This window comes from Tasmannia lanceolata, unplaced genomic scaffold, assembly GCF_043159265.1.
Source record: "Tasmannia lanceolata isolate RefF3 unplaced genomic scaffold, GAP_Taslan_0.1 ptg000006l, whole genome shotgun sequence".
NCBI classification, from domain to species: Eukaryota; Viridiplantae; Streptophyta; class Magnoliopsida; order Canellales; family Winteraceae; genus Tasmannia; species Tasmannia lanceolata.
The window spans coordinates 1,323,080-1,339,359 of record NW_027518683.1 but is presented as its reverse complement, the minus strand read 5'-3'; the positions used below and the strand labels follow the sequence as shown (position 1 = coordinate 1,339,359).

The window sequence follows — 16,280 nt, the reverse complement described above, 5'->3', positions numbered from 1 at the left end:
TGTACTCTCCCTGGGTTAGCCACACACCTGCTAACCACATCGACTGCATATGAAATATCAATATCTGGTTGAGCATAAAGCATAACATAGATGATGCTCTCTACTTCATGTGCATATGGAACCTAAGATATGCCGTCTCTATCATGGCCCATCCACTCTGAAAGTCATTAGGTACACACTTACTTTACACTCGTGTGTGCTTGAGGTCTCTACCCGAGTGGCTAAGATATGTCATTCTCTCTCAAAAAGCATATCGTGTGTCAACTGTATCAGACACCATATCTTCGGCCATTGATCCTTTAATCTCATGCATGATCGATGCTTCTACAATGCGTGGTTTACGGGTGATTGCGCTCATCAGTAGGGAATAGTCCCACCCAAAAAATTGGGGTGGAGACACCCTTTGCATACAAAAATAGAGATGATTCTCGATGAGGACCATTTCTAGACTCTTCTATCAAAAGATTATTTGTAATATAAATTTTGGCCAGGAAAGAGCCAACCATATTTACATGCCAATTGAAAATTTTCCATTGAAACCAAATATTTTAATTCACATTCTCATCAATTATGCAGGTACAATCAACCACACTAACTTTTTCAAAAACCAGATTGAAAAGGACTAGAAAGTTAGATTTCAAAGGATATCTCACCACACCACGGGGCCGTTTGGATATGCGGATTTTAGAATCCAGGTATTTAGTTTGAAAACAGTGTAAAAGAGGGTATGAATCAAGCTGTCAGATACTGTCCTGGCAGCGTTTCTTGGATTTTAAGCAAGAAAATCAGGTTTTAAAAATCTCTCCTACATCCTATGATTTCTAAAACCTGGAAATATGGGAGGATCTTCTACTCTCTTGCTGATGGAAAGAAGGGAGAGAAGTAAAAAATGAGTAAAAAACGACGGCTGGTCCTCTTCTTCTCTTGTCTCTAACCCTCTTTTACACTTTCAGACTCAAAACCTGGATTCTAAAATCCGCGTAGCCAAACGGCCCCCACATGTCCACCAAAAACCTAATTTTCTCCCCACTGCCTCTACACTGGATACCTTCCTAAAATTCAAAATATCCTACCCGATTGAGGTGCCTTGTGTCTAAAAACATCCAACAAAGACACCTCCCACTAAATAAATAAATATTTTTTTTAACCCGGAATTTATCTAGGAACCCAGGAGGCAAATTAAATTTTATTGATAAGAGAAAAAAAGTTATAAGAGGAGGACATAGAACCTTGCCTCTAACCCATCAAGATACAAGAAGAGGAAAAATAAAAACCCATTACAAAGGAAACAATATATATGAAATCCCAATAGGCAACACAGGGGGGGGGGGTGAATTGGGTTATTAAAAATTTTGCCCTAATTATGTGTAATGTTAAAACCAATTTTAACAATTAGCAATTATAAATTTAATTAGGCTTTTGAAAAGCATTGCAAGTTTAAATCTAACCCTTGTTCAAATAATTATAAACATAAAGAAAGGTTAGATATTATCAATCACCACAAGAAGAATGAGAAAGAAGATAGGAGACGACGCGATCATGTATAGTGGTTCGGTCACAAACGGACCTACTCCACTACCTAAGTACTTGGTCTTTCCTTGGGATTTTCTTTCACTATTTGAGATTCCGCACGCCGAATCTCTGGGCTTTTACAGTCAACTCCTTCAAGGGAACAAACCCCTTTTCAGAAACCGCCTCCAAGAAGCAATCCCCTCTTCGCAATACCGCCTCTAAGGAAACCACACCTTTTCGCAAACCGCCTTCAAGAAAATCATACATCTTCGCAAACCGCCTCCAAGATAGTAATTCCTCTTCGTAAAACGCCTCCAAGGTAGTGATCCCTCTTCGCAAACCGCCTCAAAGGGAAAAGCTCCTCTTCGCGAGTACAATGAATAGTGGAAGAAGTTTAAGCTCTCTCAAGCCTCTAAATAGGCAAATAATACAATGAATAGCTCACCAATCACTCCAAATAATAACAACTAAAAGTCCTAAGGAGTGCCTCTTGTTAAATGTAAAAACACAAATCAAAGCATAGAAGAAGATTTTTGAAACAACCTTGGATTTTCAAGTTTAAGCTCACAAGGATATGAAATGATCTTGCAAAAGATTGCTTAGTTGGTATAGGATAGGGTTTAAAAATCCCATGGAAAGATATGATTGTTTGGGGGGTAAAATCATAAAAACTGGGTTGAAAAAGTCAACCTGCGCAAGCCCCAACGACTCTTTTGCCAGACCAGCGCGGTCGACCGAGCTACGACTGTCATCCGCCCCTATCAGGTAAACCTTTTTAAATTTTAAATTTCTATCGTCGCGGTCGACCGGACCATGGCGGTCGCTCGGTGAGGGCTACCTGAACTTTTATATTTTGTCCAGTTTTCAATCCGCGGTCGACCGGACCTATGGAGGTCGACCGGCCCGACCATGCCGGATTGTTTTTGGATTTGCAGAAACACATCTGCGGTCGCCCGGGAAGCCCCGGTTGACGGGCCTGCTACGTTTCGGCAGGTGCTGGATTTTCAGTCACCATGCCGCAGTCGCCCTGGTAACCCCGGTCGACCGGCCTTGTTTAAAAATCCTTTTTAACATATAAAATCCAAGGGACTTTGGGGCATGGTCTTTGGGCTTTTGTCCAAGGTTTTCAAATACATTTTGGGGAGTGTGAATGGTTTTCAAAGATGTTAAAGTTAATTATGAAAACCATTTTGAAAACCTTCGAAAGTGCAAATACAGAAAACAAGAGGACTCAAATACAATCTTAAGTGTATACCCTTGAGTCTTCTTAGATTGCTTGGCTCCTCCGCATTTCTTGGACATCTTCCACTTGTGAGTGAACTCTTCAACATTCTTCGGTGCTTGTGACTTCCTCCATTCCTTGAGCATGTTGGATGGTCCATGAGGTGTCACCAATGCTTGTTCAACTCCAAGCTTCTACTGGCACTTGCTAGGCAACTTGTAGGATCTTTGACTTGAGCACTTGACTTGAACACCCTCCAACGATGATGTCTCCAATGTAGGTGCAACCTCTTTGGTCCATTGTGCATGTCGATCCTCAAGCCATGTGTTGAGTTGAGTTGTGTAATGGCGATATGACATGTCAAGTTTCTGTCTAATACACAACACTCAAAGACAACACATTAGTCCATAAAGACTAATCAATTTGGGTTTGTTAGCATCAAAACAAAAAGGTAAAGGTGAACGATTGAACCCATGGGAACCCTTGGGCTTACAATATCTTTATTTTGTGTGAATATGAGGGATACATAGTTGGTCACACCTAACGGCTTCTCTAGAGTTTTGGGGCAGAGTAGCCATTCCCAACAAACTGCATTTTTGTTGGTATCACAAGCATGATTGGCCAAGCTTTCCGCAACAAGATTACCTTCTCTGGAAATGTTTCTTCCCCTTACCTTACCTCCAAACAGTATGGGAGACTTTCAGCTCGTACTGCTCACAGTCCTAGATCTACGAGCACGAAAACCTGCTTATGGAGAACATAGAAATTATATGGTGCCCGACCATGAAGTCCCTTGTGGGCAGTACTTCAAAAGTACTGCCCTTGAGATTTGATCCAACAGTAGACTCTGGAAAAGTGGTTTGTTGTTGGATCAAATATCAAGGGTGTTACCGCTAGCAAGGTACTTGACGGTTGGGCACCATATAAAAACTCTGGATAACAAGCCAATAAACCACCTAAAGCTTCGACCCAAACACCATTCACACCTGTACCCGACTTTCAACTACTCCATAGCAGATAAAATATTTCTTATTTCTTTTAGAATATAGTGAATGCGTTGTAGTGTCTTGTTTTTACCTTTATCTTTGATGGTGTTGACAATGACAAGAATATTAGATTCAATCCAGATTCTATTTCCTAAAACAGTACAGTATCTAAGACCATCTCATATCTCTAGCTTCAGCCAACATGTTAGTGTTCACATCATATAAATGAAAGAGAGCAAATCTTACTTCACCATTATTATCTCAAATAAAACCTCCTCCTCCAGCAATACCAGGATTTCCATTAGCTGCACTATCGAGGTTCAGCTTACGACAATTCCCTCCCCTTCCTCCCTTGAATCTACGTGGCAATAAAATTCCACTGTGGCTTTTTGGCAATTCCCATTTATTTCCAACGAGTCTCATTTAGTATTAAATCCCAGCACTAACTTTTTGGATCCCCTTTTTTAACTCTCTCTGTGCCTTATCACTTGCATATATCCGTTTCTTCCTTTCTTTTTTTAACACACACATACTCTCTCTCTCTCTCTCTGCCTTATCCCACAAATTGTTACGTGCCTAACTAGCCGTAACACAAATAAACAAAATAAAAAGGAAGAATAGAGAAGAGGATGGTTGATTCAAGGCAACTGGGACCTCCTAACGGCTTGGTTCGAGAGGAGCCATTACTCTCCTAGAAATATAGTCTCTATTTTGCTGTAATCTCTTCCCTTACTGATGATAATGACAATCTTTAAATGCAGCAACTAAATAAAATATTTAGAAGCCTAAAAGTAGGAGATTTATTTGTGGGAGATTTGGCAGCCGTTATTGAGAATCTCCATTCCACACGTATCACAAATCCAACGCCTCTTCTGTCTCATCTTCCACCTCTTCCCCTTCCCCATTATCACAAATAACGTTTTGTCTCGTGCAATCATAATTTCCTATAAATTTCTTTCGGATTCTTTTCTCGACCACTACGTGCTATTCTACTGCCCCAAAATCCTTCTTCGAATAGTGGTAGTTTCTCCTTTACCAACAACCACCAATTTTTTTAACAAAAAATATCCCTTGCAAGATTATTTCTATCTCTTCTTCTTCTATTCCATGTCTAATTTTTTTTGGGTGGCCTATTCATTTTGTTTTAGTTTTTCCATTTTAGGATTTCGTAGTTGTTTGAGATATAAGGATAGATTGGATTCTATTGTTTCCTATTGGGATTTCCATTTATTTTCTGAATCCACCTTTCCATCTGCATTTTCTTATTCTAATCCTATCCAAGGGTTAGAATAACACACATCGTTTGGAGTGCGTGGATGAGTCTGTGTGACTGATAATTATTCATCAATGACCTTTTTGTGGATTTGACGAGCTTTTTGTGAAATATTTCATTTGTTACATTTGAAAAAAAAAATGTTGAATCCCTGGATTTTAGGGATTTCTATAACCATTTTTATTGCTGCAGCTACGAAGGGCTTCTTTTATCTTATACGTTGATGGGTACTTGAAGGATGAAGTATCATTCCAATATATTGGTAGGACAAATATGTCTTTAATTGTGAATTGCCATATAAAATTTTCAGAATTTCAATCTCTAGTTCACCAAAAAATTGGGACCACAGGACCAGCGTCTCATTATCTATAAAATGTCGATATGTCATGGATCCATATCAAATCTTGTTATACGACATTCAAAATGATGATGACCTAGGTATGGTGATGATGTTTTTTGAGAATAGCCTCTTTAATCAACCATATAAACACCAAAGTCATTCATTGTACCAGGCCAAAAGTACATTTCGTCGCCTGTGGTGGGAAGAGAGGCGACTTCACAAAACTTTTTGATGGTCATACGAAAGTTTTTATTATTAACTGTGGAGTGGAAGAACTTGTAATCTTCGTCGAGTCAGAAATTGGCATAGAACTGTTTCACAAGAGTCGGGTACGACTCATTGTGAATTTTGAGGAAATTGACCCATCCAAAGGTTAGAAATAGGGATTCAACATCATAAACTGTGAGATCTTCAAAAAACGATTTTCCTACCTCGAAGTATCCCTTGGTTTCTATATGACGGAGGGAGGATGCCGCCATGGCGGAGCCGACCTCGAGGTTCTCATCTTCAACGCCCATATTTTCGGCTTCGTCGGCGGGAGGAGTAGGAGGGGAGGGCTCATGGATAGCCTTCCCATGCTGTTTGCGAGTGGAAGGACCTTCGGGCACAGTCACATTCTTCTTCACGTGCTTCGCGCGTGGCATGATCATATACGGTTTTTGGCTTAGGTTGTTCAGGGGTTCAAAAAATAAAAAGGGAACCACTTCCGGTTCTTATCTGTAGAAAGCAGGAGAAGATACTTGAAGGAGAAGATACTTCAAACACAGTATTATTCCCTTGAAATAACTAAGATGCACTATAACATACTTGGAACCACATTTAGTTATTATTAGACACATGGAAACACTATATAGATACTTGAATTTACAAACATTTACAGACTTCGAACAAAACCATTCTTTAGAGACTTTGAACCACTTCAAACCGATGTTAGAGGATCCATGGAACCACTAATACAACAATTCGAATCACATTTTAGAAAATTGGAATCAGTATTACTGCATAGAGTATCCATTCAAATCATTGTAACCATTGAAAACCATTGAAACCCCAAGTGAAAGCCTTCAAACCATTGAAACCCTTTGAAACCGTAAATGAAAGCATTGAAACCCTTTCAAATCATAAATGAAACCCTTTGAAACCCTTGAAAACCCAAAATAAACAACTATAACCCTTTCAAACCCTAAATGAAACCATTGAAACCCTAAATGAAACCCTTTGAAACCCTAACTTAAACCCTTCAAACTATTGAAACCATTGACATCCTTTCAAACCATTGAAACCATTGAAACCCTAAATGAATCCATTAAAACCCTTGAAACCATTGAAATCATAAATGAAACCCTAAGTGAAACCATTGAAAACCATTGAAACCCATAATGAACCCTAAATGAAAATATTGAAACCATAAATGAAACCCTAAACCATTGAAACCCTTTGAAACCCTAAGGGCCAGTTTGGATACCTCATGCATTTGTATTTTGATTTGGATTTGAGTTTTGGATACAACTACATCAGTCATCCTCATGATCATGTTTTAAGAGAGAGAGAGAAAGAGAGAGAGGGAGGGAGGGCTGCTGCCGGAGCAGCGACAGTGAAGGAAGTTGCCACAAATATTGATTTCCAAATAATATCTCGCAGAACAGATTTAAAAATCGAAATTTTTTGCACGATAGCTGATTTGGAAATCTAAAGGATCAGATCCAGTTCAAAATATGAACTGAATCCAAATCTTAATCTTGTGGGTATCCAAACGTGGCCTAAATGAAACCATTGAAACCCTTTCAAACCCGAAATGAAACCCGACATGCCGAAATACCAACTATATGAAACCCTTTGAAACCCTAAATGAAACCATTGAGACCCTAAATGAAACGCTTTGAAACCATTGAAAACCATTGAAACCCCAAGTGAAAGCCTTCAAATGATTGAAATCATAAATAAAACCATTGAAAACTGTAGACACCCACATTTTGCTTTACTTTAACCAACAATAACCTAATATATTGATCCATCCTCAAATTTTTTGAAAAAAAACAAAATGATAAAGAGATGTACCTGGTGAGATGATTAGATCCGAAAAATTGAAAAATACCCTGATTAGTGAATTTAGTGTGTTAAATCCATGTGAGAACCCCCTCTATCATTGATTTATATGTTTTAGGTCATTAATATCTTGATCTGACTTTACGGATCATCAATCGGGACAAAATAAGCTAGGGTCACTTCATAGCCCGGACCCTGATTCCATTCCGAGACCCGATTTCCGTAAATCGTTAGATCAATGACAGATCTTGACCTGGGTCTCACCATCCAAAACCACCTAACCTCTCCTCTCATCCTAACCATCCAAACCTCACCTAACCTCACCTAACCTCTCCTCTCATCCTAACCACCCAAACCTCACCTAACCTCACCTAACCTCACCTAACCTTACCTAACCTCACCTAACCTTACCTAACCTCACCTAACCTCACCTAACCTCCTATCCCATTCTCCTATAAATACCCTCTCATCCCACCATCCAAGAGAGAAGAAAAAAAAGAATCCCTCTCTTAGAAAATTCATCCCTCTCCCTCATCTCTTCAAGAGTTCGGCCATCCTTGCCGGATCGGGTGATACGTTGGGTGATATATATCAAAAGCAGTCATTATCAAGCAAGGAATCATCTTCAAGGAATTAACATCAAAGAAAAATCAAACACAAAGTGGGTTTTCAAAGAGGTAGGCATTTATTTCAATTCTATGTAGGGTCTGTTTTCATGCATATCTTTTACTTTAAAAGAAAAACCATGTTAGGAAGCATCTAGGATCAATCTTTACTCATTCTTCTTGATGGTAGACTTTGAAGTTATACATGTTTCCCTCTTCTCTTAACCCATCTTATCTTCATTTTTATTTTTCCCTAATGGTTCACACCCTGGTTCCCCCTGGTTAGCCTCTGGTTAGACCCTGGTTGCACCCAGGTTCGTTGCTGGTTGCACCCAGGTTCGATACTGGTTCGCACCCTGGTTCCCTGCTGGTTCGCACTCTGGTTAGACCCTGGTTGCACCCAGGTTCGTTGCTGGTTGCACCCAGGTTCGATACTGGTTCACACCCAGGTTCGCTGCGGGTTGCACCCAGGTTCCCTGCTGGTTGCACCCTGGTTTCCCTGCTGGTTGCACCCTGGTTCCCCTGCTGGTTCGCACCCTGGTTCCCTGCTGGTTCGCACTCTGGTTAGACCCTGGTTGCACCCAGGTTCGCTGCTGGTTGCACCCAGGTTCCCTGCTGGTTGCACCCTGGTTCCCCTGCTGGTTCGCACCCTGGTTCCCTGCTGGTTCGCACCCTGGTGCACCCTGGTCCGCACCCTGGTTTGTACCCTGCTTCCTCCTAGTTAGACCATGGCTAGTCTCGGGTTTGCTCCTAACTTAGACCCGACTCACTTGACCCTAACCATTAACCCAATCCAACCTAACCATTAACCACACCTAAACCCATACCCATAAGCCTTAAACCCTATAACCATAGCCACACATCATACACCACATGCCTTTCATTCATCCACCCAACAGTACCCTCATACACCCCTACAATAGACCCGGCCAACCCAGTTAACCCGGCCATCGGGCCCATTCGGCCCAATTAATTCATTCCCCTTAAGAGCCACTTTGCCCTATTGGTTCCTAAGATACTCCAACCACCCAAACCTCAAGCCGCACCCCAATCCACGCTCAACCAGTTCCAATCCAGTCTAAGCCAAGTCAACCCGCACTTGACCTTGACCATTAACCCAATCCAATCCAACTCAACCATTAACCCCACCTAACCTGACCCTAGCACAACTCAACCGAGTCACATCAACCCAAGCCATACCTTTGTCCACTCACTGAGGCACACCATTTATCCATAAATCTGGTTACATTAAATCTAACCCAGCCAGGCCACCTGCAGCTTAAGTCAAATCGCCCCAATACAATCCATCCAAGTGGGATCCCAACCCAGCTCAACTGAGTCAACTCTAGCCAACCTCCCTAGTCGAGTTGACCCAACTCTCTAGTCGAGTATGCTCAACCTCTTTAACCGATTGGACTCTCCCCTTAGTTGACTCAATCCAATTCCTTAATCAACCCATCCCAATGCAACCGAGTCGCATTCGACCAAGTTGCGGCCTTCCATGTCACAACCGAGTCATTCCCCTATTCTACTAATGCCCTTTTACACCTAATAGAACTTCCTCCCTTTTGCCTAACCAAGTCATATCCCAACACAATCTGAGTCGCATGTCTGAATCCATTTGACCGAATCTCATAAGCCCGCCCATTTTGAATTCCCAAAATTCAAACCCTTGATGATTCCTATATGCTCAATTCTTTGATGCAAATTCCCAATTCCAAAATCCCATTGCTAAATCAATGTTTCTGAATCTCAAGTCCAATGCTCAAATACAAACCCGATTCCTGATCCAAATACCAATCCTGTTTTCCAAAATCCAAGCAACCTCCCCAGCGGAACTACGTGTGGCTTGATCCCCATCGCGGGGTACGTAGGCAATTTGGTACTCCCAAGTTCAGTCGCACCTTTCTCTATCTTTCTCATTCCCTCACACTATTTCATCATCTCTTCCATCCCTTTTTTCACTAACCTCAAGAACTGAAATCGATTCACCTCGTGTCTCTCGGAACCGTTGGATTACGGTTTCCGTCGTAAGGACCCTTAGAGCCCAATTTAGGAACACCGGTGTCGTGTCGTGTCCTAAGTTTTAGGGAGTCTTAGGTTTTAGGGAGTCCTAGAGTTAGGAGTCCAGCCTCATCACGGACGTTTGCTATGTATAGCAACCGTGCCATAGGTCTAGTTACACTAGTCACCCAATCTTTCCCTAGGACAAGCCTAGTAAACTAGGATGTAGGCAAACCTGCATTAGTCTAAGGGACCATTTGCATTTAGATGAGAATCATATAGCATCTTAGATGAAATCCTAAGATAATAAAATCCTCAACTTGAATTAAATAACTTCTCCTAAAACTGTTGAAACAGTCAATCCCGTCTAGGTCGGTGTCCTAGTTGAGTTAGGTATAAGTAGCTTAGCTTAGGTACACCGAACTACGTCGACTCTGATCCCAGTGAGGCTTGGGTACGTAGGCAGCTTGGATGTCTGACGGCATACCACCCGCGAGTCGGCACCACAACAAATTGTGGTGTTTTGGATATTAATTTTCTTGTAAATGCTTAATCAAATCATTTAGGGCTTTCCATGAAATTAGAATTCTAGGAGAACTTTCACTTAGAATGAATCCAGACAAATTAATAAATCAAGATACACATCTAGGATTCACATTGAAATTAGATCATAGGATGCATGTCACTTAGTTCGCACATTAACATAGAGTTGAATGAGCCATTTAAAATAAATTTAAAAAAGTTAGCTTTTGGAATCGAAGGCCGATTATCGGGCAGGAATGGTGCATGTGGCGGATAACTCCCCATACCTTCCATTCTCGTAACCAGGTAGCGAGTCTAGATTTCTGGTTAATTTCGGGTCCTAGATCCCACATCTAGGTGGCGACTCTGTCAGTCTCTTTCGTGTGGAATTCGGATTGCCTTAGTGATCCCAAGTTCACATAAAAGACGAATTACAATCAACAATTAAAAACACACGCCAATCGCGTGGATACGAGAGACCAAGAGAGAGCGCGTGGCGGCTCGCGCCCCACACTCCCTCACGGGCTAGGTACCACAGTTTGGCGACTCTGCTGGGGACCACCTAACTTCATTAAAATTTCAAAAGATAATTCATTTGAATTTAATTTAATTGGCTCATAAAAACTCTATACTTGTTAGATTAGTTTGTCTTGTTTTATTTTCTCATCACACTTTACTCAAACTTAATCTAACAAAACCTGAAGGCATCATAGATTGCGCAAACATATTGCACACACTTACATCACTTGCATCTAAACTCTGCATCTCACGTGCACACACGTCCTATTTTAGGAACCCGGAGTGTTATCTAGCATGGTTGACTGGGATTTCATCACCTGGTGCCTCTGTGCTAGAGAAGCATTCCACCCTTAGCCTAGTACCATTATGGTACGTAAACGGATCTCTTGTTCACGTACTGATACGCCGGACACTGGTACAGTATATCGAACAGGGATTCGCGCTAAGGGAACTCTTGGCCTTACCCCTAGATTAACCCACACATGCATGTAGTATACGAACACATGTGCATCACGTGTGTGAGCCTAGTTTAGGATATCCTGCCTATTTGTGTCTAGATTAGGCCGTAGACCATCTTCCAATGGCTACGATCGGTCCTAGGTACACGAACAAAGTCATGAGTCGAGATCCTCTCTCCACTCCGCTTGATTAGGATTAGGGTTGATGCCTTCAGGTCACACTGTTAAAATGTGCGAGATTAAAAAAAAAAAATTTCCTTTAGGGGTTAGGATATAAATCCTATCATTTCCAAAGATCTCATAGGATTAGTCATTCTTGATCTATCCGTTGAAAGCAATCTTATGCTATCTCATCTAATCTTTCGATCGTATGCCTTTCATTCTTCTATCGTGTGATTCGATCATGTATTCATACTTTCCTTGTACTGGCAGGAACTTATCCTAATCTCGTGTTCATGTAATCCTGATCATTCTTATATCCCTTCTCTTGGCTTACGGGCACTATGTCTACTCGTACAATTCTTGATTGGATCCGTGGTACATTAAGAGAATCCCATATCTACGCCATAAGTGAACAAGAGAAAAATCTCTTCGGCTACGTGGCAACCATCAAGCTCGATTGGGGATTACTCTATGCCGCATCAGAGTGTTGGGATCCCGATCATCATGTCTTCCGTTTTGGCAACCAAGAAATGTGTCCCACCTTTGAAGAATGGTGTGCCTTATTGGAATATCCTGTGGATGGCCCTCTAGTGAAGCCATCCTGTGTTCCAGATTATCGTCCTTTGTTCCTTTGCTTGATGGATAATCCAGATGAATCCATGAACTCTTTCATGAAAGGCCAAGAAGTGTCCATGCAGCGACTGATTGACATTTACCCTCCTGTTGGATACATTGGTGCTGTTGATATTCAAAAAGCTCGACGGCGCGCTTTGAGATTCTGCTCCTTTGCTAGGTTCCTCACTGTCCAGCCTTCTCGCTTTGCGTCAGCTGTTCTTCTGGACCTCGTTGATCAAATGGATCGTGGCGCCAATCCAATTCCTACTATGCTTGCAGAAACTTTCAATGGATTGGATGATATGGCTCACCTTCGTGCCAGTTCAGGTCCAAGCTCTTATATTCGCTCTTTCGTTGGGTCTTTCTCAGGATGTCCTGCATTACTTCAAGTGTGGTTATGCCACAAGCTAAAAATTGCAGCTCCTGTCCATTTTGATCATACGTTATACACCTTCAGTGAATGGCGTCATGATGTTTCTTTCGATCATAAAAGCGATTGGGTTGAATGGTTAAATTCTCGCCAAGAAGATCAGATTTATTGGCAAATTCCCGGAATCCAAGAAGCTGTCTTCAACACCGGAGAAGCTAACTACGTTCGCCTTCTTGGTCTCAAAAAGACTTCCTTTTATGTTCCTGCCAGGATTCAGCGTCAGTATGGAAGGGAGCAATCCATTGTGCCTCCCCTTCATCATTTCTATCCGCCTGAGGGTCTCAAGCCCAAGATTGTCAAAGCTGTTTCATCTGCTTGGGATGCAAGAATCATCAAACCTTTAAAGGAGTCAGTTGAGGAAGATTGTCGTCCGAAGAAGAAGTCTAAAAAGAATGCTTAGTTCCATGTTTATCTTTGAAAGATTGAACCATGTACTCAAATTTTAATGATTGATCAATAAAGTCCATCCTTCTCTTTCATTATCTTTGTCTATGTGTGCATCATCGTCTATTCTTCTCTCTGATTTTAAAATATGTCTTTCGGATATTACAGGGCAATAAACATCATAGCTAACCCTAATACTCCTTGGGTTCGGGTCTCTTCGCGGTTAGAGAGGAAATCTGTTTCTCCGCCACCTTCTCTAAGAACCCCAGCATCTCCTTCTTTCCCGTCCTCATCCTCACCAATGGCAGACAACCAAGATGGTCTTCCACCCGCTGCTATTACCGATACTCTTACCTTGATTCTCCAACAGCTTCAAGAACTCAAAGAAGAAAACCGAGTTATCAAGGCTCAGCTTTCTGAAAAGTTGGGACCGTCGTTGTCCAAGGATAAAGGGCCTATGCGCCAAGCAGCTACTCCAGTAGCACCTGCCCAAATAGTGTTCATCAATATCCCTGATAAAGTCGAAGAAGACTTAGAAAAAGAGCAGTACAGCGAGAATCACAGTAGGCCTTCTCAGTCCATGGTTGATAAGTCTGTTATGGAGAAATTAGAGACTCTTACCAGGAAAGTTCAAGACATTCAGTTTCAAGACCAGGGTGGTTTCAATCCCAGTGATCTTACTTTATTTCCCGAAATTCGCCTTCCTGCCAATTTTCAAATGCCCGATTTCGACAAATATGATGGTGTGGGTTGTCCAATCACACATTTGCAAATGTTCACCATCATGTGTCAGCCTCAAGGGTTATCTTCTGAGCAAATGGCTCAATTGTTCCCAGTTTCCCTAACCAAGGTTGCGAGGAGATGGTTCATGGTCTTGGACAAGACTCGTTACAGGACATGGAAGGATATCGGCGAGCAGTTCATCAGGCAATTCAAATATGATGATGGGACAGAAATCACCAGAAAGGATTTAGAGAGAACAAAGCAAGACTTGAGGGAATCCTTTTTGATTTTTGTGAAAAGATGGAGGAGAATAGCAGCTCAGATGATGGAGCGCCCGTCTGAGGAAGAACAAGTCCAGATAATCATGAAAAATATTTCCCCCCAGCTCCAGTATCACATGTCTTTGCAATACTATCCAGACTTCAAACACTTCATCGTGGCTGGCACCCAGATAGAGGAGGCTATGGCTCAAGGTGTATTCAACCGTAGCAACCCAAACCCCAGAGATTTCAAAAAGTCCCCTCCAGCCCAAGTCAATAGTATTTCCCGTTCCAATGCTCAATCCTCTAGGTCCCAAGAACCTTTAGTAATGGACTATGCTCAAACCGCAACCGCACCTCGGCAACAAACCCGGGTAGAATTTACCCCTCTTCCCATTCCATCTTCAGAGGTGCTTAAGCAGTGTCTTGCTTCAGGTCGCATAACCTTACCTGCCATCCGGCCTCCCCCCAATCCTCTACCTGCAAGTTGGCGAGCTGACCTACACTGTGAGTACCACAGAGGTCCTGGTCATCTTACTGACAACTGCATTGCCTTGAAATTTAGAATCCAGAAACTCATTGATGAGAAAGTCATTGCATTCCAGCCAAGACCCAATGTCACCCAAAACCCATTACCTGGTCATGCAAATCCTCCTGCTGCCGTTAATGCCATAACCATAGGAGATCCTGAGTTTGACCCTCTTACCCTCATATGTGCCTTAGAACCCATCTCTGAACCCCAAATCATATTCTGTGATGAATCACACCTAAGAGAGTCTGTACCTCCCTTGGTAATCACCTATGAGCCACAAGTCCCTCAAATTATCACTTATGATGAGCCTGAATTGGATGAAGTCAGACATGTGACAAGGGGCGGAAGAATTTTCAAACCTGTTGAATTGAGAGTCGAAAATCCAGGGGCATTGGCTCGAGGAGAGGAGCCGCAATATGTGAAAGATCCAGATGATGAAGTTGTGCAGCAGTTAAAGAAAACTCAGGCTGTTATATCTGTATGGGGATTATTGATAGCATCAAAGAAACACAGAGAGGCTGTGTTAAAAGAATTGAATACAACACAGGTATCCTCAGAGATATCTCCGGAGCAACTGGCTGAAGTTGTTGCTCTAACCCAGGCCACCAGGGCCATTAGTTTCTCAGATCAAGAGCTGCCTCCTCAAGGTCGGAATCATGCTAGAGCTCTTCATGTCACTATTGTTTGTGGAGGCAAGAAAGTACCATCTGTGTTGGTAGATAACGGATCCGCGTTGAATGTGTGTCCATTAAGAACTGCCATTACCTTGGGTTTCGGTCCCACTGATTTTGCCGAATCAACCCTTGGTATCCTCGCATATGACAATACCCGAAGAAATGTGGTCGGAGTCCTCACCACCAAGATCGTTATGGGCGGTCAAGAATTTGAGGTTGAGTTTCAAGTTATTGATATCAAAGCCTCGTTCAATATGCTTCTAGGACGTCCCTGGTTGCATAAGGAAGGTGCTGTCGCTTCAACCCTTCACCAAAAATTGAAGTTCATTAAAGATGGGAAGTTGTTCACTGTCAGAGGTGATGAAGAGCCAGAAATAGGGCAAATGACAGGAGAAACTTTGATCCTTCTAGTTGCAAAAGCAGATGACTACAACTTGAATGGTTTCGCATTCGAGGTTGCTGTTATCTCTTACAAGGATGCCTCTCGGGAGGAGTTGTGTTTGCCGTTCGCCATCAGTTCTGTGGTGGCCAAGATGATGAGAAAAATGAACTACTTCCCTGGTATGAATTTGGGCCGTGATCCAAGCAAGGCATCTCACTGGCGCCCAATCAAAGCAAACCATGGAATTTTCGGTCTTGGATATGTACCTACTGAAGAGGAGGAGGAAGCCATGGAAAAATTGTTGAAATTGAAGGAAGAAATCCGCCGCACCGGAAGGGTACTCCTAATGGCTCCATATCCCTTATCAATGAATGGTCATTTTATCAAAGAAGGTGAGACGTTTCCATACTATGGGTTTTCTGAACCATGGTATGACTCAGTGACAGGGATCATGATACCCGGTTTTGAAATATTCAGTGGCCTTACTCTCCCAGAAACAGAACCGCCGATATATTATGTTGAGAAAACTGTTGAGGACTGGTTAGTCTACCTTGAGCCAGATGTGCTGGAATCTTTGTTTGAAGAAAATGTGCCTGATGTTGATTACTATTCTGAAGAACAAGAAGAGACA

The 16,280-nt window shown here is 42.1% G+C and overlaps 1 protein-coding gene across 1 annotated transcript; it reads left to right on the top strand.

The window, feature by feature from the left end:
• The first annotated feature begins 7,864 nt into the window (after window positions 1-7,864).
• On the top strand, window positions 7,865-13,094 carry LOC143878109 (uncharacterized). The gene is made up of 2 exons (XM_077380430.1): window positions 7,865-8,056; window positions 11,920-13,094. The coding sequence occupies exon 2, from the start codon at window positions 11,991-11,993 to the stop codon at window positions 13,092-13,094; it is 1,104 nt and encodes a 367-aa protein (XP_077236545.1). The 5' UTR covers window positions 7,865-8,056; window positions 11,920-11,990.
• Window positions 13,095-16,280: the final 3,186 nt, after the last annotated feature.